Below are 22,231 nucleotides of genomic sequence, written 5' to 3' on the forward strand. Positions count from 1 at the left end.
TTTATTTGATTTAATAAAATCAAATAATAAATTTTTTGAATTAATTTAAAAATAATTAATAATTAATTAAATCTAATTTAATTAATAATTTTATTTAAATTATATTTAAATGAACATCACTCACATAACCTATATTTTTAATTTAGTTAGTTAAATTAAATTAAATTAAATTAAAGAATCAATTAATTATCCAATTAATTACCAAATTAAATATCTAATGATGGGTTGAAATCCCAAGCGCAGCAAAAAAAACATCCCGACCATTTTTAGATTTTAATAATAAATTAACAAAGAAAATAAAATTTAGAATCCCTTACTATCGTTGACGACTCTGAAGAGATCTTACTAGAGAGAGGACGAAGTTGGGAGAAATCTATCTCCCGCTCCCATATAATTCCTCACGTTGCGGAGTTTGTTATAACAAAAATTTTTTTAATTTATTATTTATTTAACCAATAAATTAAATCAAATTTAAGTTATTTAATAAAATAAAAATAAATACATTTAATTTTAAAAATAAATTAAATCAAAATTTAATTTATTAAAATAAATCAAATCATTATTAATTAATCAAATTAATTAATAATAATTAAACATCTCATATTTAATTAAATGTGCATTAGAACCATATTCTAATACATCATTCTCTCATAACCTATAGTTTAAATTCAATTAATTTAATTAAATTTAATTAAATCAAAGTTAATTAAATTAAATTTAAATAATTAATTAATTAATTAATAAATCAAATATCATATATTTAATTTAACCTTATAAATGAATCATATTCAATTATGTTTTCTCACATATTACCTATAGTTTTAGTGCGTATCTAATGCACATTAATTTTAACCTATAGTTTTAATATGAATTCTATTCATATTAAATTTAATATTTGAATTCCTTCAAATATTTAATTCTTCCATAAATTAACTTTTGAATTGAATTCAAAACAAATTTATATTATAAAGTCGAACTAAAATATAAACTTTATATTATAATATATCACCATACATTATATTATTTCCCTCAGTAAATTTGAACATTTTAAATTACTTTTATTACTTCAATACCCTTTATGAGCTACCAGTGGGACCTAATGGTCCTCTAGATCAGAAGCTCCAATGACATGAGATTAATTGGCTAAACTCATTAACCAAGTTAATCAATATTTGTTAACTGTGGTACACTCCACTATAAACTCACCAATTGCATTCTTCTCACTATAGATATATTTTTGTGTCCACAGATATTGACAAACAACAACAAATTAGTCCTTCACGAGTGTTTGTAATACTAGCTAGGTCAAATTATCGTTTTACCTCTGAATTACCTCTGTATCCTTAAGTATCATTACTTCTCTAATGAACAACCTATTTATAGTCCAACCATTAGATAAAAACCCCTCTCGGGCCAGTGAGAGTGTAGGGCCATTTGTTCAAGTCCCAGAGACACCATGATTATTGTTTTTACTTGTCAGTTATGTTGGGGGTAGGAAAACTTGTTTTGAAGTTACAATTTCAATCACACATGATCTTTTCAACTTCCCCTGCGATCGTGTCTTTGCTAAACAACTACTTCCCAACATGGTAAGTACTCGACTAGGGATTTATATTGATGATCCGAAAATGGTGTGATACAAGAAGAGAGCTAATCGTCAAAAGTTGTTGGAAATTCCTAAAGAAGATGTTTTCGTCGGGGTCGGAGGCTCAAACCCTATTTTTAATCAAGAATTTGCTGAGACTTTCCTTGGGAATGACATTCCTTCCCCATTTATCAAGAGGAAAAGATCTACTCGGATATTAAATTAAAAAGGAAAAAATAAACAAGGGGAAACATCTCTTACCCACACAATGGAAGATTTGGTTAGACCAGGTATTGTCATTACTTCTCTATAGCGTAAAATTGAGTTCTTGAATCCAAATACTACTAAGTTGTAACTGAAAATGTTGATGAAAATGTTGAAACAATGCATGTTGAGTCTGTTAATGGTTCTGATGTGTGTGAAAAGTCTTCTGCTACTATCGATACTATTGAAAATGTGTTGATAGATGTTTCTGATGATCTTAATGAGAAGGTTGTTGAGAGAGAAGCTAGGGTTACTGAAACAGATGGTCCTATTAGTTCAGTTGGTCTAAGTACCGAGTTTGTTGATACTATTCATAATTTTGAAGAAAATTGTTCTAACCCTAGAAATCAGAAAATTACAAATGTTGACAATTCTGAAATGGTTTATCATCCTCTCAATGTCTTATCAAATGTTGTTACATCTATTTTTGTAAATGAGGATGTTAGTGCTCAAAAGGAGTCTGGTTCTGAGAGGGCAGTTTTGTCCTTGAAGCATAATGATTATAAAATAGAGAAAGAGATTGTTGATTCTGATGAATCTACTGCTGTGAATTTTGGCAACTTTAAAGAGAAAATGTGTCTACCCGACTTTCTATCATACTTCTAAGACGCTACTATATGCATGCATATACTTGACATTAGATTTCTCATAGAAAAACTTTTAAAAAAAAAGTTAAAATTTTTATTTCATTAAATAAAGCTCAAATAAAAAAATCCTAAAAAACTCCGTTTAGGGTATCCCTGACTCTAATTTAAAACAAATTGAGCATCTTTATCTGTAAAACATAGAGAAAAAATGATAATATAAATATACCCAGAAAGTGACCCACTACTAGGTCCACTAGGTGAAATATTATCCTTCCTATTAGGACTCAAGTACACAAAACGCATCATAGGCATAAGCATGTTGATAGGTAGTGACCCTAGAGGGACACAAGTGTAAACATAACTGATGGTCCCAAAGGAGCACCGTACATAGGCAGAAGGTGTGAACCCGGAGGCTCACCACATGCGATGTACATAACTCGATAAAACTGCTAACAGTCACTATCAGTCTAACATAGGCATACTTATGTTTCAGAATAGTCTCACAATTCATCCGACAAACACTGCAACAATACATAATATCAAAATTCCATGGCATAAACATAAGCTTCTAAAATTTCAACCAACCAATCGAGCATGTAATAATATACCAAGCCAACATAGGAACCAATACTTAACACATACTTGGGTTTGAAGGCAAACCGACAATAGGTAACTTACTTGATATTAAGCCAAAATATCAAGTAATTAAACCTCCCTCTCGGCTTTGAAAATCTTGAATCAAGGCACCTAAACATAAAGCATAAATAACCTTAACTTCAACTTTAAGGCCCAATTTGAATACATACAGTACCAAAAACTTAATCCACCTATCCAACACGGGGTTTACTCCAAACCACTACAAAATTCCACCAAGTACTCCAACCCAAACACAAACAAGATCCAAATATTAAAATTTAATTTACAACAATTATTCCCAAACTTCACAAGTCGCAACGCCTTAAAACTTACAAAAAATCTACCAAAACTTCCTCGGGATAGCATGCTTATAGTTCCAAAACTTCCTTCAACCTTTCAAACATACTGGGTAACTCAAATTAAACCAACCCAAATGGGCATTTTAAAAACTCATTCAAGAAAAGCCAAATAAACCTTAAATCTCACCCCAAAATTCAAGATTTCGGCGAACGGAGATGTTGAAAAAATAGGATGAGCCGCTAGTGGACTCGTTCGATGAGGGTGGCTGTAGGAGTGACTGGAGCCGTCGACAAAAATCAGACGGTGAACGGCTGGAGACACGTCGAATAGTGAGCTGAGGCACGGCTGGATTGACGATAGCGTGTGCAGCTCGCGACTGGACCGATGACGACTGGAAATGTATCCTTTCTTCCTGGCTCATACACTTACATCCTGGAAACAAAAGTCGGTCCAGTCGCCAATCGGTCTAGTCGTCATCGATCCAGTCGTCATCGGTCCAGTCGACTGGAAACAAAAGTATATATACATAGTATCCTTTCTTCCTAGCTCGTACACTTACATTCCAAAAACTCAAATCTTTTTGAAACAAAATCTAAATTAAAACCGAACTAATCAGCTCTAGGTACTGTGTTCTCATATCGTCCTCCCGCTCCCAAGTTGCTTCCTCAGGCCATAAAACTTTTACCAATGCTACCTCACGATTATGCAGAATCTTCACTTCTCGAGCTAGAATTTGGATAGGCTTCTTACTATAACTTAGGTTTTCATTCAGATGCAAAGGGTCGAAATCTACCACATGAGATGAATCTGTCACATACTTCCTCGGCATAGAGACATTAAAAATACCCAACACGTGGTTTACTCCAAACCACTACAAAATTCCACCAAGTACTCCAACCCAAACACAAACAAGAACCAAATATTAAAATTTAATTTACAACAATTATTCCCAAACTTCACAAGTCGCAACGCCTTAAAACTTACAAAAAATCTACCAAAACTTCCTCGAGATAGCATGCTTATAGTTCCAAAACTTCCTTCAACCTTTCAAACATACTGGGTAACTTAAATTAAACCAACCCAAATGGGCATTTTAAAAACTCATTCAAGAAAAGCCCAATAAACCTTAAATCTCACCCCAAAATTCAAGATTTCGGCGAACGGAGGTGTTGAAAAAATAGGATGTGCCGCTAGTGGACTCGTGCGATGAGGGTGGCTGTAGGAGTGACTGGAGCCGTCGACAAAAATCGAACGGTGGACAGCTGGAGACACGTCGAATAGTGAGCTGAGGCACGGCTGGATTGACGACAGTGTGTGCAGCTCGCGACTGGACCAATGACGACTGGAAATGTATCCTTTCTTCCTGGCTCATACACTTACATCCTGGAAACAAAATTCGGTCTAGTCGCCAATCGGTCTAGTCGTCATCGGTCCAGTCGACTGGAAACAAAAGTATATATACATAGTATCCTTTCTTCCTAGCTCGTACACTTACATTCCAAAAACTCAAATCTTTTTGAAACAAAATCTAAATTAAAACCGAACTAATCAGCTCTAGGTACTGTGTTCTCATATCGTCCTCCCGCTCCCAAGTTGCTTCCTCAGGCCATAAAACTTTTACCAATGCTACCTCACGATTATGCAGAATCTTCACTTCTCGAGCTAGAATTTGGATAGGCTTCTTACTATAACTTAGGTTTTCATTCAGATGCAAAGGGTCGAAATCTACCACATGAGATGAATCTGTCACATACTTCCTCGGCATAGAGACATTAAAAATACCCAACACGTGGTTTACTCCAAACCACTACAAAATTCCACCAAGTACTCCAACCCAAACACAAACAAGAACCAAATATTAAAATTTAATTTACAACAATTATTCCCAAACTTCACAAGTCGCAACGCCTTAAAACTTACAAAAAATCTACCAAAACTTCCTCGAGATAGCATGCTTATAGTTCCAAAACTTCCTTCAACCTTTCAAACATACTGGGTAACTTAAATTAAACCAACCCAAATGGGCATTTTAAAAACTCATTCAAGAAAAGCCAAATAAACCTTAAATCTCACCCCAAAATTCAAGATTTCGGCGAACGGAGGTGTTGAAAAAATAGGATGTGCCGCTAGTGGACTCGTGCGATGAGGGTGGCTGTAGGAGTGACTGGAGCCGTCGACAAAAATCGAACGGTGAACAGCTGGAGACACGTCGAATAGTGAGCTGAGGCACGGCTGGATTGACGACAGTGAGTGCAGCTCGCGACTGGACCAATGACGACTGGAAATGTATCCTTTCTTCCTGGCTCATACACTTACATCCTGGAAACAAAATTCGGTCTAGTCGCCAATCGGTCTAGTCGTCATCGGTCCAGTCGACTGGAAACAAAAGTATATATACATAGTATCCTTTCTTCCTAGCTCGTACACTTACATTCCAAAAACTCAAATCTTTTTGAAACAAAATCTAAATTAAAACCGAACTAATCAGCTCTAGGTACTGTGTTCTCATATCGTCCTCGCGCTCCCAAGTTGCTTCCTCAGGCCATAAAACTTTTACCAATGCTACCTCACGATTATGCAGAATCTTCACTTCTCGAGCTAGAGATTGGATATGCTTCTTACTATAACTTAGGTTTTCATTCAGATGCAAAGGGTCGAAATCTACCACATGAGATGAATCTGTCACATACTTCCTCGACATAGAGACATTAAAAATACCCAACACGTGGTTTACTCCAAACCACTACAAAATTCCACCAAGTACTCCAACCCAAACACAAACAAGAACCAAATATTAAAATTTAATTTACAACAATTATTCCCAAACTTCACAAGTCGCAACGCCTTAAAACTTACAAAAAATCTACCAAAACTTCCTCGGGATAGCATGCTTATAGTTCCAAAACTTCCTTCAACCTTTCAAACATACTGGGTAACTCAAATTAAACCAACCCAAATGGGTACTCCAACCCAAACACAAACAAGAACCAAATATTAAAATTTAATTTACAACAATTATTCCCAAACTTCACAAGTCGCAACGCCTTAAAACTTACAAAAAATCTACCAAAACTTCCTCGAGATAGCATGCTTATAGTTCCAAAACTTCCTTCAACCTTTCAAACATACTGGGTAACTTAAATTAAACCAACCCAAATGGGCATTTTAAAAACTCATTCAAGAAAAGCCAAATAAACCTTAAATCTCACCCCAAAATTCAAGATTTCGGCGAACGGAGGTGTTGAAAAAATAGGATGTGCCGCTAGTGGACTCGTGCGATGAGGGTGGCTGTAGGAGTGACTGGAGCCGTCGACAAAAATCGAACGGTGAACAGCTGGAGACACGTCGAATAGTGAGCTGAGGCACGGCTGGATTGACGACAGTGAGTGCAGCTCGCGACTGGACCAATGACGACTGGAAATGTATCCTTTCTTCCTGGCTCATACACTTACATCCTGGAAACAAAATTCGGTCTAGTCGCCAATCGGTCTAGTCGTCATCGGTCCAGTCGACTGGAAACAAAAGTATATATACATAGTATCCTTTCTTCCTAGCTCGTACACTTACATTCCAAAAACTCAAATCTTTTTGAAACAAAATCTAAATTAAAACCGAACTAATCAGCTCTAGGTACTGTGTTCTCATATCGTCCTCGCGCTCCCAAGTTGCTTCCTCAGGCCATAAAACTTTTACCAATGCTACCTCACGATTATGCAGAATCTTCACTTCTCGAGCTAGAGATTGGATATGCTTCTTACTATAACTTAGGTTTTCATTCAGATGCAAAGGGTCGAAATCTACCACATGAGATGAATCTGTCACATACTTCCTCGACATAGAGACATTAAAAATACCCAACACGTGGTTTACTCCAAACCACTACAAAATTCCACCAAGTACTCCAACCCAAACACAAACAAGAACCAAATATTAAAATTTAATTTACAACAATTATTCCCAAACTTCACAAGTCGCAACGCCTTAAAACTTACAAAAAATCTACCAAAACTTCCTCGGGATAGCATGCTTATAGTTCCAAAACTTCCTTCAACCTTTCAAACATACTGGGTAACTCAAATTAAACCAACCCAAATGGGCATTTTAAAAACTCATTCAAGAAAAGCCAAATAAACCTTAAATCTCACCCCAAAATTCAAGATTTCGGCGAACGGAGATGTTGAAAAAATAGGATGTGCCGCTAGTGGACTCGTTCGATGAGGGTGGCTGTAGGAGTGACTGGAGCCGTCGACAAAAATCAGACGGTGAACGGCTGGAGACACGTCGAATAGTGAGCTGAGGCACGGCTGGATTGACGATAGCGTGTGCAGCTCGCGACTGGACCGATGACGACTGGAAATGTATCCTTTCTTCCTGGCTCATACACTTACATCCTGGAAACAAAAGTCGGTCCAGTCGCCAATCGGTCTAGTCGTCATCGATCCAGTCGTCATCGGTCCAGTCGACTGGAAACAAAAGTATATATACATAGTATCCTTTCTTCCTAGCTCGTACACTTACATTCCAAAAACTCAAATCTTTTTTAAACAAAATCTAAATTAAAACCGAACTAATCAGCTCTAGGTACTGTGTTCTCATATCGTCCTCCCGCTCCCAAGTTGCTTCCTCAGGCCATAAAGCTTTTACCAATGCTACCTCACGATTATGCAGAATCTTCACTTCTCGAGCTAGAATTTGGATAGGCTTCTTACTATAACTTAGGTTTTCATTCAGATGCAAAGGGTCGAAATCTACCACATGAGATGAATCTGTCACATACTTCCTCGGCATAGAGACATTAAAAATACCCAACACGTGGTTTACTCCAAACCACTACAAAATTCCACCAAGTACTCCAACCCAAACACAAACAAGAACCAAATATTAAAATTTAATTTACAACAATTATTCCCAAACTTCACAAGTCGCAACGCCTTAAAACTTACAAAAAATCTACCAAAACTTCCTCGAGATAGCATGCTTATAGTTCCAAAACTTCCTTCAACCTTTCAAACATACTGGGTAACTTAAATTAAACCAACCCAAATGGGCATTTTAAAAACTCATTCAAGAAAAGCCAAATAAACCTTAAATCTCACCCCAAAATTCAAGATTTCGGCGAACGGAGGTGTTGAAAAAATAGGATGTGCCGCTAGTGGACTCGTGCGATGAGGGTGGCTGTAGGAGTGACTGTAGCCGTCAGACAAAATACGAACGGTGAAACCAGCTGGATGACACGTCGAATATGAGCTGAGGCACGCTGGATTGACGACAGTGATGCAGCTCGCGACTGGACCATGACGACTGGAAATGTATCCTTCTCTTCCTGGCTCCTACACTTACATCCTCGGAAAACAAATATCGGTCTAGTCGCCATCGTCTAGTCGTCATCGGTCCTGTCGACTGGAAACAAAAGTATATATACATAGTATCCTTTCTTCCTAGCTCGTACACTTACATTCCAAAAACTCAAATCTTTTTGAAACAAAATCTAAATTAAAACCGAACTAATCAGCTCTAGGTACTGTGTTCTCATATCGTCCTCCCGCTCCCAGTTGCTTCCCTCAGGCCATAAAACTTTTACCAATGCTCACCTCACGATAATGCAGAATCTTCACATCTCGAGCTACGAATTTTGGATAGGCTCTTACTAGTAACTTAGGTTTTCATTCAGATGCAAAGGGTCGAAATCTACCACATGAATGAATCTGTCACATACTATCCTCGGGCAATAGAGACATTAAAAATACCCAACACGTGGTTTATAGAGACATTAAAAATACCCAACACGTGGTTTACTCCAAACCACTACAAAATTCCACCAAGTACTCCAACCCAAACACAAACAAGAACCAAATATTAAAATTTAATTTACAACAATTATTCCCAAACTTCACAAGTCGCAACGCCTTAAAACTTACAAAAAATCTACCAAAACTTCCTCGGGATAGCATGCTTATAGTTCCAAAACTTCCTTCAACCTTTCAAACATACTGGGTAACTCAAATTAAACCAACCCAAATGGGCATTTTAAAAACTCATTCAAGAAAAGCCAAATAAACCTTAAATCTCACCCCAAAATTCAAGATTTCGGCGAACGGAGATGTTGAAAAAATAGGATGTGCCGCTAGTGGACTCGTTCGATGAGGGTGGCTGTAGGAGTGACTGGAGCCGTCGACAAAAATCAGACGGTGAACGGCTGGAGACACGTCGAATAGTGAGCTGAGGCACGGCTGGATTGACGATAGCGTGTGCAGCTCGCGACTGGACCGATGACGACTGGAAATGTATCCTTTCTTCCTGGCTCATACACTTACATCCTGGAAACAAAAGTCGGTCCAGTCGCCAATCGGTCTAGTCGTCATCGATCCAGTCGTCATCGGTCCAGTCGACTGGAAACAAAAGTATATATACATAGTATCCTTTCTTCCTAGCTCGTACACTTACATTCCAAAAACTCAAATCTTTTTTAAACAAAATCTAAATTAAAACCGAACTAATCAGCTCTAGGTACTGTGTTCTCATATCGTCCTCCCGCTCCCAAGTTGCTTCCTCAGGCCATAAAGCTTTTACCAATGCTACCTCACGATTATGCAGAATCTTCACTTCTCGAGCTAGAATTTGGATAGGCTTCTTACTATAACTTAGGTTTTCATTCAGATGCAAAGGGTCGAAATCTACCACATGAGATGAATCTGTCACATACTTCCTCGGCATAGAGACATTAAAAATACCCAACACGTGGTTTACTCCAAACCACTACAAAATTCCACCAAGTACTCCAACCCAAACACAAACAAGAACCAAATATTAAAATTTAATTTACAACAATTATTCCCAAACTTCACAAGTCGCAACGCCTTAAAACTTACAAAAAATCTACCAAAACTTCCTCGGGATAGCATGCTTATAGTTCCAAAACTTCCTTCAACCTTTCAAACATACTGGGTAACTCAAATTAAACCAACCCAAATGGGCATTTTAAAAACTCATTCAAGAAAAGCCAAATAAACCTTAAATCTCACCCCAAAATTCAAGATTTCGGCGAACGGAGATGTTGAAAAAATAGGATGTGCCGCTAGTGGACTCGTTCGATGAGGGTGGCTGTAGGAGTGACTGGAGCCGTCGACAAAAATCAGACGGTGAACGGCTGGAGACACGTCGAATAGTGAGCTGAGGCACGGCTGGATTGGCGACAGTGTGTGCAGCTCGCGACTGGACCGATGACGACTGGAAATGTATCCTTTCTTCCTGGCTCATACACTTACATCCTGGAAACAAAAGTCGGTCCAGTCGCCAATCGGTCTAGTCGCCAATCGGTCTATCGATCCAGTCGTCATCGGTCCAGTCGACTGGAAACAAAAGTATATATACATAGTATCCTTTCTTCCTAGCTCGTACACTTACATTCCAAAAACTCAAATCTTTTTGAAACAAAATCTAAATTAAAACCGAACTAATCAGCTCTAGGTACTGTGTTCTCATATCGTCCTCCCGCTCCCAAGTTGCTTCCTCAGGCCATAAAACTTTTACCAATGCTACCTCACGATTATGCAGAATCTTCACTTCTCGAGCTAGAATTTGGATAGGCTTCTTCCTATAACTTAGGTTTTCATTTAGATGCAAAGGGTCGAAATCTACCACATGAGATGAATCTGTCACATACTTCCTCGGCATAGAGACATTAAAAATACCCAACACGTGGTTTACTCCAAACCACTACAAAATTCCACCAAGTACTCCAACCCAAACACAAACAAGAACCAAATATTAAAATTTAATTTACAACAATTATTCCCAAACTTCACAAGTCGCAACGCCTTAAAACTTACAAAAAATCTACCAAAACTTCCTCGGGATAGCATGCTTATAGTTCCAAAACTTCCTTCAACCTTTCAAACATACTGGGTAACTCAAATTAAACCAACCCAAATGGGCATTTTAAAAACTCATTCAAGAAAAGCCAAATAAACCTTAAATGTCACCCCAAAATTCAAGATTTCGGCGAACGGAGGTGTTGAACAAATAGGACGTGCTGCTAGTGGACTCGTGCGATGAGGGTGGGTGTAGGAGTGACTGGAGCCGTCGACAAAAATCGGACGGTGAACGGCTGGAGACACGTCGAATAGTGAGCTGAGGCACAGCTGGATTGACGACAGCGTGTGCAGCTCGCGACTGGACCGATGACGACTGGAAATGTATCCTTTCTTCCTGGTTCATACACTTACATCCTGGAAACAAAAGTCAGTCCAGTCGCCAATCGGTCTAGTCGTCATCGGTCCAGTCGACTGGAAACAAAAGTATATATACATAGTATCCTTTCTTCCTAGCTCGTACACTTACATTCCAAAAACTCAAATCTTTTTGAAACAAAATCTAAATTAAAACCGAACTAATCAGCTCTAGGTACTGTGTTCTCATATCGTCCTCCCGCTCCCAAGTTGCTTCCTCAGGCCATAAAACTTTTACCAATGCTACCTCACGATTATGCAGAATCTTCACTTCTCGAGCTAGAATTTGGATAGGCTTCTTCCTATAACTTAGGTTTTCATTTAGATGCAAAGGGTCGAAATCTACCACATGAGATGAATCTGTCACATACTTCCTCGGCATAGAGACATGAAAAATATTGTGAACTGCAGAGACGGATAGTGGCAAAGGAAACCAATAAGCCACAAGGCCAATTCGCTCCAAAATCTCAAATGGCCCTACAAAACTTGGACTTAGCTTCCCCTTCCTTCTAAACCTCAGGACACCTTTCATAGGTACTATATGTATAGAGTGAAAATCTTAGTTATTTTATAGTTTAGCTTATTTCTTAGGCATAATTATTAAATAGGAACTTGGTCACTTTGGCGGTGTTTGATGTGCGAGTTAAGTTGATAATAATTGTATGTGAAGTTAAAAAATGTGTTTTGGTGAGAGGTGAGTTGAATTAAGTTAGAAAATCTATATTTTGGATGTTGGTTAGTTTTTTTTTTTTTTTTTGGAAAAAATATTTTTTTGGTCCCTAGGTTTTTGGTGTAGTTTCTATGTGATCCCTAAGTTTCCGAATGCTACACATTTGGTCCTTAAATTTTGAATTTTGTTTCAATTTAGTTACTAAGTTTTAAAATGTTATAATTTTACAATTGAGATTTAATTTTTGTTTCAATTAGTTCATAAGTTTCGAGATTTTACATTTTTAACCTCAATTTTTTATTAAATACTCATTTTCAATCATTTACACCGATTTCTATTAATTAATCAATAATAATTATGAAGTAAAATTTTGAATTTAATTTTAAAAGTGATAAAAAAAAAAGTGAAACTTAATTAATTATAATACTTTTAATGATTTTTAATTTAATAATATAAATTAATACTAATAACAGAAAATGAGTAGTTAGTGAATATTCGAAATTAAAAGTGTAAATCTTGAAATATTGGGATCAAATTGAAACAAAACTCAAATGACAGATGTCAAAGGTAAAATTGTAACATCTTAAAACTTAGAGACTAAATTGAAACCAAACTCAAAATTTAAGGACTAAATGTGTAACATTTTGAAACTTTGGGGCTAAATAGAAACTAGACAAAAAAACCTAGAGACCATTCATGTGTTTTTCCCTATTTTTTTAGTATTGCAGTTATTTGTAACCTAAAGAAGTCATATCTTTTCTTTTTTATGACTTTTTATTCAACAATTCAATTACACATTTTTGTTTTCAAATTTTTAGGACTCAATTGAGATGTCAAACTTAAGAACTTTATATATATATATACACATATATACATGTAAAATTCAATTTGAAGTTGATAAAATAATCTTGTTCCATTCGAACAATAAAATTATAATATAATTTCACGGTAGAATGTATGATTGGAATATTTAAAAGATAAAAGAAAAAAAACAGGAACATCAAGGTACACCTTCTCAAAAATAATCCACAAGTTGTTTAAGTTAACAAGCGAAAAAGAAATCAGGAAACTATATCCAAATGATAGGAAATAAATCCTAGGAAAACAAATACAATAAAAAGAAAAAGGGGCTAGGCATATTTTAGTCTCATAATGAACACTTTAGTATGGATGTTTTGAACACTTCAATCTGTAGGTTAGATAGATGGTACTTAATAATCATTGATCTAAAGTGTTGATTTTGAAACTTCAAAGATTAAAGAGACTGCTAATCTCAAACTTCAGTTACAACAAAATATATTTTGCTTGAGGAAAAACAGAAGAAAATGAATTTTCACAAAAGGCACTGCCTCCCGCCTGACCACACATGGAGGGAGCATTCTAAAACGCAACAAACAAGGCGGCTGCAGCGGCAGCCCAAGTGCTAACCACCGCCGTAAACGCAGAGACACCAGTCGCAGAAGATGCTTCCACCGGCACCTTGGACGTCGTTGGAGAGTTCAGCAACGAGGAGTCGGTATCTTTGGGAGTAGAATCAAACGATGGCATTGCCGTTGGAGCAACGCCTCCAAGAGAAGCAGGTGCTGTGGATGGCGGAGCTCCATCTCCAGTAGGAGCTAGAGCTGGGGTTGTAGGGGAGGGACCTCCAGCGTCGGCAGCCGTGACAGCGAGCTTCATGCCGTTGCTACAGTGACCTAATGCACCACATATGAAGTAATGAGTCCCAGGCTTCTTGAGAGTTATGGCTGTAGCGCCAGAGCTATCACTACTAATGGAATTTCCGGCCGTACAAGAATTATAGTCACTTCCACTCACTTCATCCACTGTGTGCCCACCTCCATAATTGAACACTGTCCATAAAAAACATAGAAAAAAGATGGTTAAACTCCATGCCATCTTAGCAATACATATGTAAATTTTAAACTTCAATTGATCCTAAAAGCAATACTTTCGTATATTTATGCATCACACTCTCATCATATACATAAAAATAAATTAAAATATTTCAAAAGAATAGAAATAATTTATTAGGTGAGAAGTTATGATTTGATAATTTAGTGAAAATACTTCAAAGACAGGTGTAGTATAGGATGCACTTAAGTATTTTCTTCTGTTATAATTATATTTCTCGAAAAGACAACGTATGGAACTAACTCAGTATGTCGCCTACGACGAAGGTCTTTCCGGAAGTCCAGGAGTTGTAATCGACACCAGTGGACCAACCGGCGGTGTCTCCGACAGTGTAAACAGCAGCAAAGCTTGGGATAGCCATAGAAATGGCAATGGCGGCTAAGACAAAAAATGCAGCTTTGAAGGAGTAGGCCATTGCTCTTGTTTTTTATTTGAAGTTGATGAAAGGGGATGGAGGATATTTATTGGTATTTATAAGATAGAAGAAGTGGGAGTGGGTGAAATCTTGGGCCAATTAGAGTTGTTGTTCAATCATGTAGATTCCTTTGATGTGGTATTAAACTATATATTTTGATTCGTTTTATGGTTTAAACAAATAAAAACGGTTCACCAAATTGGTGGAAAACATGATGGGAGTCCCAAAAAGGGAGTAGTAGCTAGGTCCACTCTTGAAGGGTTTTTGGTAAAATTAAGCAGTTGGGTCACAACCAAATTCCTAACACACCAACTTAACTAAAAGGCACCTTAAAACGTGGAGTCATTATGTCCGGATTAGTTTAACTAAACTGAGTTATTTGAGCCTATGCTGTCCCAAGAATCTTCCTAGAATATATATATATATATATATATATATATATATATATATATATATATATATATATATATATATCACGTCATTGGAGTATATATTGTTTTATTTCATACTCATGTTGTTCTTAAAATTTTCTTTTGTAGCAAAAGAAAAAAAAGTCATGTAAAATAATACCTCAATATAGTATTGGCATATTTAAAGTTATCAAAATGACAATTACATGGACACGAAGCATATCGAAAGAATATTAAATTTACTACTTTTTTAGTTCAACAATTTGTGAGGTAAGAAAAATTTGAACATTTAATCTTTTGGTCTATGGTACATACATTTTGTATACAAAACTATGCTTACGTTGATAATTACTAATGGCTTAAGACTTCAAAGCTTATCTTTTTTCCATAAAGAAATACAAATGAAAGAGTTGGTGAATAATGTTCTAAATATCTGTTCAATACTTTGGTTGGGTAAGTTTTTTAACCAATTAGGATAAGAATTCAAATGCATCGATAGATAATAAATAGCCACTCCATAAAAATGGTTTTACCACTAAATCTCATATGGACAACCAAAAAAAATATATATGGAGCATCTATTTGGTGTGAAGAATTGGTGTAAATCGAACTCATGTAAATAATATAATAATAAATAAAATATTATTATTTGTCAAAAGTTTCAATCCTCAACTATTATTTTCTTAAAATGAATAAAAAATATCTACATCGTTATTTTGCAACAATAAGCATGTTGTTATTCTCAACCTTTATTATTTACTATGAATATATGTATAATTACTAAAAACTTAGAAGTTGAAGACTGAAAATTTCAAACAATGGGAAGGGTCAAATCGAAAAGAAAAAGAAAAAGAAAAAGAAAGATAAGGCGTAGACTAGACATCAAGGTCGAAATTAATACACATTTACAGCTTAACCCATGATATCATTATGTATTCCAAATTGAACAAAGTTAATTTCAGTCTTAATCAATCTTCCAATGCTCTTTTTCTTTCATGCACCTGCAAAATTCAAACCCCATTGACATATAATTCTTGGTTAAAAATTTTCAGTTGGAAGTAAATTTAAAGAAAAACTTAGCCATATAATGAATAATAATGCAAAAAAGGACAATAATCAGAAAATGCTTATAGAAATTAATAGTTTTGCATTTATTTTTCTTAACCTTCGGAGAGGAACTGCCAGCTGGTGGTTTACCAATCCCTCCTCCATTCCCACCATCCGACGTCGTTTGCTCCTCCAACAGATAACCGATTTGATCAGATAACAGTTTCGCCTATAAAAAAGGAGAAGAAAGAGTATAAATGTTTAATTTATTATTTGCATTTCTTTAAAGTTTTCAATTACGTATGGTTACAAGATAATTGATATATGCTTATTTTATTGAAATTAGGGTTTCAAAATTTTTTTTCTTCCAGAAACCCTCTCGATTAACTTTGGAAATTTGGTCCCATTGCTTTAAAATAAGTTAAAGTTTAGTCTATTTAATTTAAAAAATTAGAATTTAGTCTTTATAGGTTCGTATGGTTTGATGAAATCTTAATAAATAGTCTTTCAAATGATTATTTATGAAGATTTTATCAATTTTCAAAACTAACTTCTACTCCCAGGGACCAAATTTACAGTTATACCAACTTTAAATGATCTCTTTTCCTTATAAATACTAATTGTATCATGGTTTTATTTGTCTTGTCATTTTATGCTTAATCAAGTTTTAAATTTATTGTTTTTGTTTTTGAGATTTGATTAAGAATTTAAAGAAAAAAGAAGTCATTGTAAAAAAAAAAAAAAGATGAGAATAGAAATATAATTATCGAAAACTAATAATCAAATAATCAAATAGCCCTTATTTTTTAAAAATAAAAGAAAAAAAATTCAATTATTCCTTTTCAGGACGTTAGATGTAGCTTATTGTATGATAGTAACTTGGAAAAAGAATTATACCACCTAGAAAAGAAGAAAGCCTAAAATTTTATTGAAAGAATTAAAAACTTTACTGTTTTACATACCCTAATTTCTCAAAACACACTTTTACTGTAGCATTATAGCCACATTTAGAATCCAAAAAAAAAAACAAAAAAAAAAATATTTTGAACTACTAAACAAAAGAATTAGAATTACCTCCCCTTGAGCTGTACAGAGTAGCAACTGAAGTTGTTCATTATCTTTCTCAAGTGATTTTATTTTAGCAGCCAAAGCCAGAGTTCTACGAGACAGAGGCCCTAAACTATAATCATAATCATTTTAACCGCATTAAAAAAAGTCATTTCAAATAAACTCTTATCGGAAAGTAAATTTAGAATTTTACCTTCGCGATAAATGTAGCAATCTCCTACACGAATCGTTCTCAATATTAGCCAACAAGAACTCACTAGCTGAGGATTCTGCTTCTCCAATTAATTGGGATAAAGCTGACTCAACCAAAATTTCCTCCATAGAAGTAAATTGAAACTGCATCAAATAAAATAAAATTAAGTACCAATTATTTTGATATTGATGAAGGGGTGATATGTAGAGTAGAGTGAGACCTTGTTCATTTGGTGTTGATCTTTGAAGAATTTCAAATCCAATTTTAATTCTTCAACTTCATCTTCCAATTCATGGACACGAACTTGGGTTTCCTTGGCTCGATCAAGAGCCAATTTTCCTCTGTTCATAAAGGCTTTCATTTTCTTGCATTGCTCCACTAAACGAGAATTCTCTTCACTCAATTGTTGGTTTTTCTCGATTGCTTTCTTCAAGCCTTGTGCATTCAATTTGGCTTCCTCCTGAGAACATAACAATTAATGGAAGGTAAAGAAAATAAATCCAAAATCCAGCATAAAGAAAAAGAAAAGGAAGAACCTTGGCGCTGTTCGTAGCGAGGATTTGTTGGTTTAATTTAGACTGTAAAGAGAGGCATTGGGATTCAAGGCTTTGGTTTGTGGCTTCAGAGGCCAAGAGTTTCAGTTCGAGAGTATTTTTTGAGATGGGAAGGCCAAGAATGTGGTCTATTGATTCTTTGATGTAATGGTCGATTTCTTGTGGAAGACTCATTTTTTTTTTTTTCCTTCTTCTTTGGATTGAGAATTTGGGGGAAGAATTGTATTGTTGGGGCAAATTTTGAGAAATGGATGGGTCGGAGGATGAAGATCGTTTTTAATTTGATTGATTGTTCAAAGATTTGGGATTCAGATGAATTTATTATTATTTGAAAAGGGATTGAGATGAAATTTGAAACGAAAGGAAGGAAGGTTACATGCGCCAAATACTTAGGGGGTGAGAAGAAAACGGGGCCCGCAGGATATTCTGAAACAGATATATATATTATTATGAAATCAAACTACAAGATCTTTTATTATTATTATTATTTTTATTTTTAAGTTCTAAATCTACCACATTTCAAATTTTAAATATAGATGATCTATTTTGATATTGACTCAAATGTGGGATTTTCAATTCATTTGCTGATCAAATACCCTTGGTGTATATTTCGGAAGAAAAACGGTAGAAAATCAAGAAATTTATTTATTTATTTTATTATTATTTTTAGGTTAAAATTCTATTTCGGTCCATAAAGTTTGAATCTTGTTCTATTTTGATCTCTAAACTTTAAAAATGATCCTTTTAGTCCCCGAACTATTAAAAAGTGCTTATTTTAATCCCTACAATTAATATTTTGTTTAATTCTTTGATGAAGTTGCATGTAGCATATGTTGAGCAAAATGAAGGTGAAGTAAAATGCCAACAACAAGTGCACCAAAATACTAAATAGCCAAAATCTAATGACTTTTGAGTTCTATAAAAAATCACTTTACCATCTAATTCGAAATTGAAACCGTAAATTTTTTTATCGTTACTAACTTATTTAGTAGCCTAGTTTTTGAAAATACAAGTCATATCATCATTTTGTTTAAAAGTTAACTGAATTTTAATAGCACGGACAAAAGTAAGCACTTTTTAAAAGTTCAAATACTAGAATAAACGCGTGTTTTAAATTTTAGGGACCAAAATAGAACAAACATCAACATTCAGGGACCAAAATAGGATTTAAACCTTATTTTTAATATATCTATGAAACTAATATTGTAGAAAAACTTGTGTGACCCTACAACATTTAGATTCTAAAGAACTTTCTATAAAATATATTTTTTTTCAAAGGTATTGAATTGCAATAAAGATAAGGGATCTCAATGTTAAACTCAAGACACTACAAGAAAATTTACTTTTAGTGACGCGAGAAAAATGTCGCTGGAAGCCAAAAAATGCTACTAAAACTTTTGGAAACGCACTGAAGTTCGTCGCTTTGAATTTCACGGTATTCGCATAGTTGAAAGTTTTAGCAGCGAAAGTTGCGCGTGCTGCTAAAACTTATCCTTTAGTGACACACACGTTGATAAAAGAAATTTTTAGTGACACGATAATGCTGAAAGAGTAGTATTATTGACACACCCACAAAAGTCACTGAAACTTATAATTATTTTTTTAAAAAAAATTATGATCATAATAGTCGTATTTGGATATAGTTTGAAACATACATTCTTAAAATCTTTTGAGATTATCAAGATCCAACTGTCTCATCAAATAAATATAATATGGTCACATATATTTTTCACAACATTATGGTATTTGCATGTCAAGTACAATATTGTGAATTCCAACCAAAAAAAAAAAAACATCATCGCACTATTTGATATAGTTTGACCAAATATGGTGCAATTTGGATTTGAACCCATTGATGCATGAAACTTATCTGACACACAAGAAGAAATGAAAAAATTGTAAGCAATAATAAACATTTGAACTATGGATAACATATACTTAAAAGAAACATAATAAACTCGTCAAATTAATGACAAGTAAAGTAATTAAACTTTACTGCACATAAATAAATGTTGGGGAAAAATGGTATATATCTAATTGAATATACTAGGAAAGCCAGATGGTGTGACATTGCTTAGATATGAAAATAACAAAAAAATTTAAAAGACCTCAAAACCTTTTAAGACTCAAGCCGTAGTCAAGCCACGCTTTTGATAAGTGCTATCTTGGGGGCAATTATTCACTTTGCAAAGGCTGCATACTACAATGATCATCTTAGCAGAATACGACAACTAACTCCAGTAGAACTGCAACCTCGAACTACTCAAATATGGCAGAAATCTTGAATACTTGCTCTCAATTCAACTCAACTCAAGAACAAAAGAAAGAAAGAAAGAAATTAGAGAACTTTTTACTTTGGAGTAGGATACCATAAATGAACCAAGTTGCTATTTATTGAGCAACTTAGTAACTCGCCAAAATACAAAATAAAATCAAATAAATTCAAAAATTGAAACATTTGTCAAATTTTACTCAATTGAGTTGTTACTTAACAAAAATTAAACATAGCTCATTCAAATTGTAAAAGCTACAAATTTAACTTTCATACAGTTTAAATTTGTATATAAAACATCATTTTAATTTGAAATTTCAAACCAATTTGAAGGTTTCTAAATAATGAATTTAATCTGCACAATTAAATTCATTTTATGTTTCAAATCTTTACCAAACTTTTATTTTCTTCCACTATATATATCCAACAATCCTCACATGAAAGATAGTGAGAAAAATCAAACAAAACCATTGAGAGCAAACAAATAAGCTATTCATCAGGGGAGGTGTCTTCTAGACTTGAACCTTTCATAGTGAATATCCATCGAATTTACTGAAGAAATTGTGAGACTAAGCTCTGGAACTATCCTTCTCATGGGTGAGTTGAGACAACATATATTATACACAATTCGTCTTATATCTTTGAGTTCTATATGTTTGTGTCCATTTTGGTTCTGGAAAAAATCCTGAATTCATGAGAGCTTTAGAGAATATAGGCCATTTGAAAAATTCTCATAGAAGCAACTCCACTTCTACTCTCATATAGGTAATATTGATTAAGAGCATCATGTCATTTCTCCTCTTGTAAAACAAAATATCAATATAACCTTAACATCAACAGATCACACACTCTAGAACATCATAGAAATGGGAAGAAACTATAAGCTTCTTAGTGTGTCAACTATGAATTATCCAACTACTTTGTCTATTGAACCTAAATCTTGGGATCTCTAGTCAATTAGGTTAGGTTACCACCAGAAAACTCATTTCATAGGCTTTAGCCCATTTCCCTCGATGGATATGTGACTTGCTCTCTTGACAATCCTTTCATCAAAGGATCTGCAATATTTTCTTTTGATTTCACATAATCAATGGAAATTACTCTATTAGAGAGCAATTCTCTTATTGAATTATGCCCGCATCTAACATTCGTGACTTGCCATTATAGACATTATTCTTGGCTCTCATAGAAGCCACTAAATATAAATACATATTGCACTTACAGACTTTGGCCACAATGGAATATCTTCAAGAAAACTTCGAAGTCATTCAACTTCTTCTCCTACTTTATCAAGAGCTATAAACTCTGATTTCATAGTAGATTATGTTATACATGTCTGTTTTGAAGATTTCTATGATACAGTTGTTTCACCTAAGGTAAAAATATACCTACTAGTTGATTTAATCTCCATGCTATCAAAAATCAAGTTAACATCATTAAATCTTTCTAATACATATGGATACCTCATATAATGCAATCCATATTCTAGAGTGTACTTCAAATACCTTAGAACTCCAACAGACGCATTCTATTGATCATGCCTAGGATTGCTAGTATATGTTCCTAACCTTCTTACTAAATAGGCAATATCAGGTCTTTATAATTCATTATGTATATTAAGCTACCAATAACTCTAGAATATTATAGCGTAGATACACCTTCATCATTGTTTTTCTTCAACTTACAATTTGGATCAAATGGAGTAATAGTTGGCTTACTCTCAAAATGATCAAATTTTCTCAGCACCTTTTCTATATAGTGAGATTGAGAAAGTATGTATCTACTTGGAATTCTTGTTATTCGAATTCCAATGATAATATAAGCAAGACCAAAGGTTTTTCATATCAAAGTTTGATTTCAACCATCCTTTTAGTAAAATCAATAATACTTTTATTTGTGCCCATTATTAACATATCATCCACATATAAGCAAACAATGATATTCTCTTGATCTATGTTTTTAACATAGACATATTTATCACACTCATTTTCTTAAATCCATTTGATAACATAGTGTGATCAAACTTTTCATGTCATTGTTTGGGTGCTTGTTTCAACTCATAAAGAGACTTGACAAGTTTACAAACTTTAT

General features: G+C 34.6%; 2 protein-coding genes across 3 annotated transcripts; both read right to left on the reverse strand.

Moving 5' to 3' along the window:
- Window positions 1-13,441: 13,441 nt before the first annotated feature.
- On the reverse strand, window positions 13,442-14,631 carry LOC120076781 (blue copper protein 1b-like). Its single transcript, XM_039030690.2, has 2 exons — window positions 14,425-14,631; window positions 13,442-14,120 (listed from the first exon to the last, which is right to left on the reverse strand). Exons 1-2 carry the CDS (start codon window positions 14,594-14,596, stop codon window positions 13,651-13,653), a joined length of 642 nt encoding a protein of 213 aa, XP_038886618.1. The 5' UTR covers window positions 14,597-14,631; the 3' UTR covers window positions 13,442-13,650.
- A 1,221-nt stretch (window positions 14,632-15,852) lies between these two features.
- LOC120076121 (uncharacterized) lies at window positions 15,853-18,192 on the reverse strand. Of its 2 annotated transcripts, XM_090313377.1 has the most exons (6): window positions 17,851-18,192; window positions 17,535-17,774; window positions 17,315-17,457; window positions 17,128-17,233; window positions 16,172-16,282; window positions 15,853-16,007 (listed from the first exon to the last, which is right to left on the reverse strand). In XM_090313377.1, the coding sequence occupies exons 1-6, from the start codon at window positions 18,040-18,042 to the stop codon at window positions 15,975-15,977; spliced, it is 825 nt and encodes a 274-aa protein (XP_090169503.1). In that variant the 5' UTR covers window positions 18,043-18,192; the 3' UTR covers window positions 15,853-15,974. The 2 variants fall into 2 exon arrangements, with proteins under 2 accessions (XP_090169503.1, XP_090169502.1); XM_090313376.1 differs by having other exon boundaries at window positions 15,853-16,282.
- Between the last annotated feature and the right edge of the window lie 4,039 nt (window positions 18,193-22,231).

Source organism: Benincasa hispida, chromosome 4 (assembly GCF_027475165.1).
Source record: "Benincasa hispida cultivar pf3 chromosome 4, pf3_genome.v1.1, whole genome shotgun sequence".
NCBI classification, from domain to species: Eukaryota; Viridiplantae; Streptophyta; class Magnoliopsida; order Cucurbitales; family Cucurbitaceae; genus Benincasa; species Benincasa hispida.

What these genes read in the sequence shown, in the direction of transcription:
- LOC120076781 (XM_039030690.2), bottom strand. Translation starts at nt 14,596, where the DNA reads ATGGCCTACTCCTTCAAAGCTGCATTTTTTGTCTTAGCCGCCATTGCC. An exon ending in CGTCGTAGGCGACATACTGA is followed by an intron (nt 14,121 to 14,424) that starts GTTAGTTCCATA and finishes TTTTATGGACAG; the next exon opens with TGTTCAATTATGGAGGTGGG.
- LOC120076121 (XM_090313376.1), bottom strand. Translation starts at nt 18,042, where the DNA reads ATGAGTCTTCCACAAGAAATCGACCATTACATCAAAGAATCAATAGAC. An exon ending in TCGCTACGAACAGCGCCAAG is followed by an intron (nt 17,775 to 17,850) that starts GTTCTTCCTTTT and finishes TTATGTTCTCAG; the next exon opens with GAGGAAGCCAAATTGAATGC. An exon ending in TCTGTACAGCTCAAGGGGAG is followed by an intron (nt 16,283 to 17,127) that starts GTAATTCTAATT and finishes CCTTTTTTATAG; the next exon opens with GCGAAACTGTTATCTGATCA.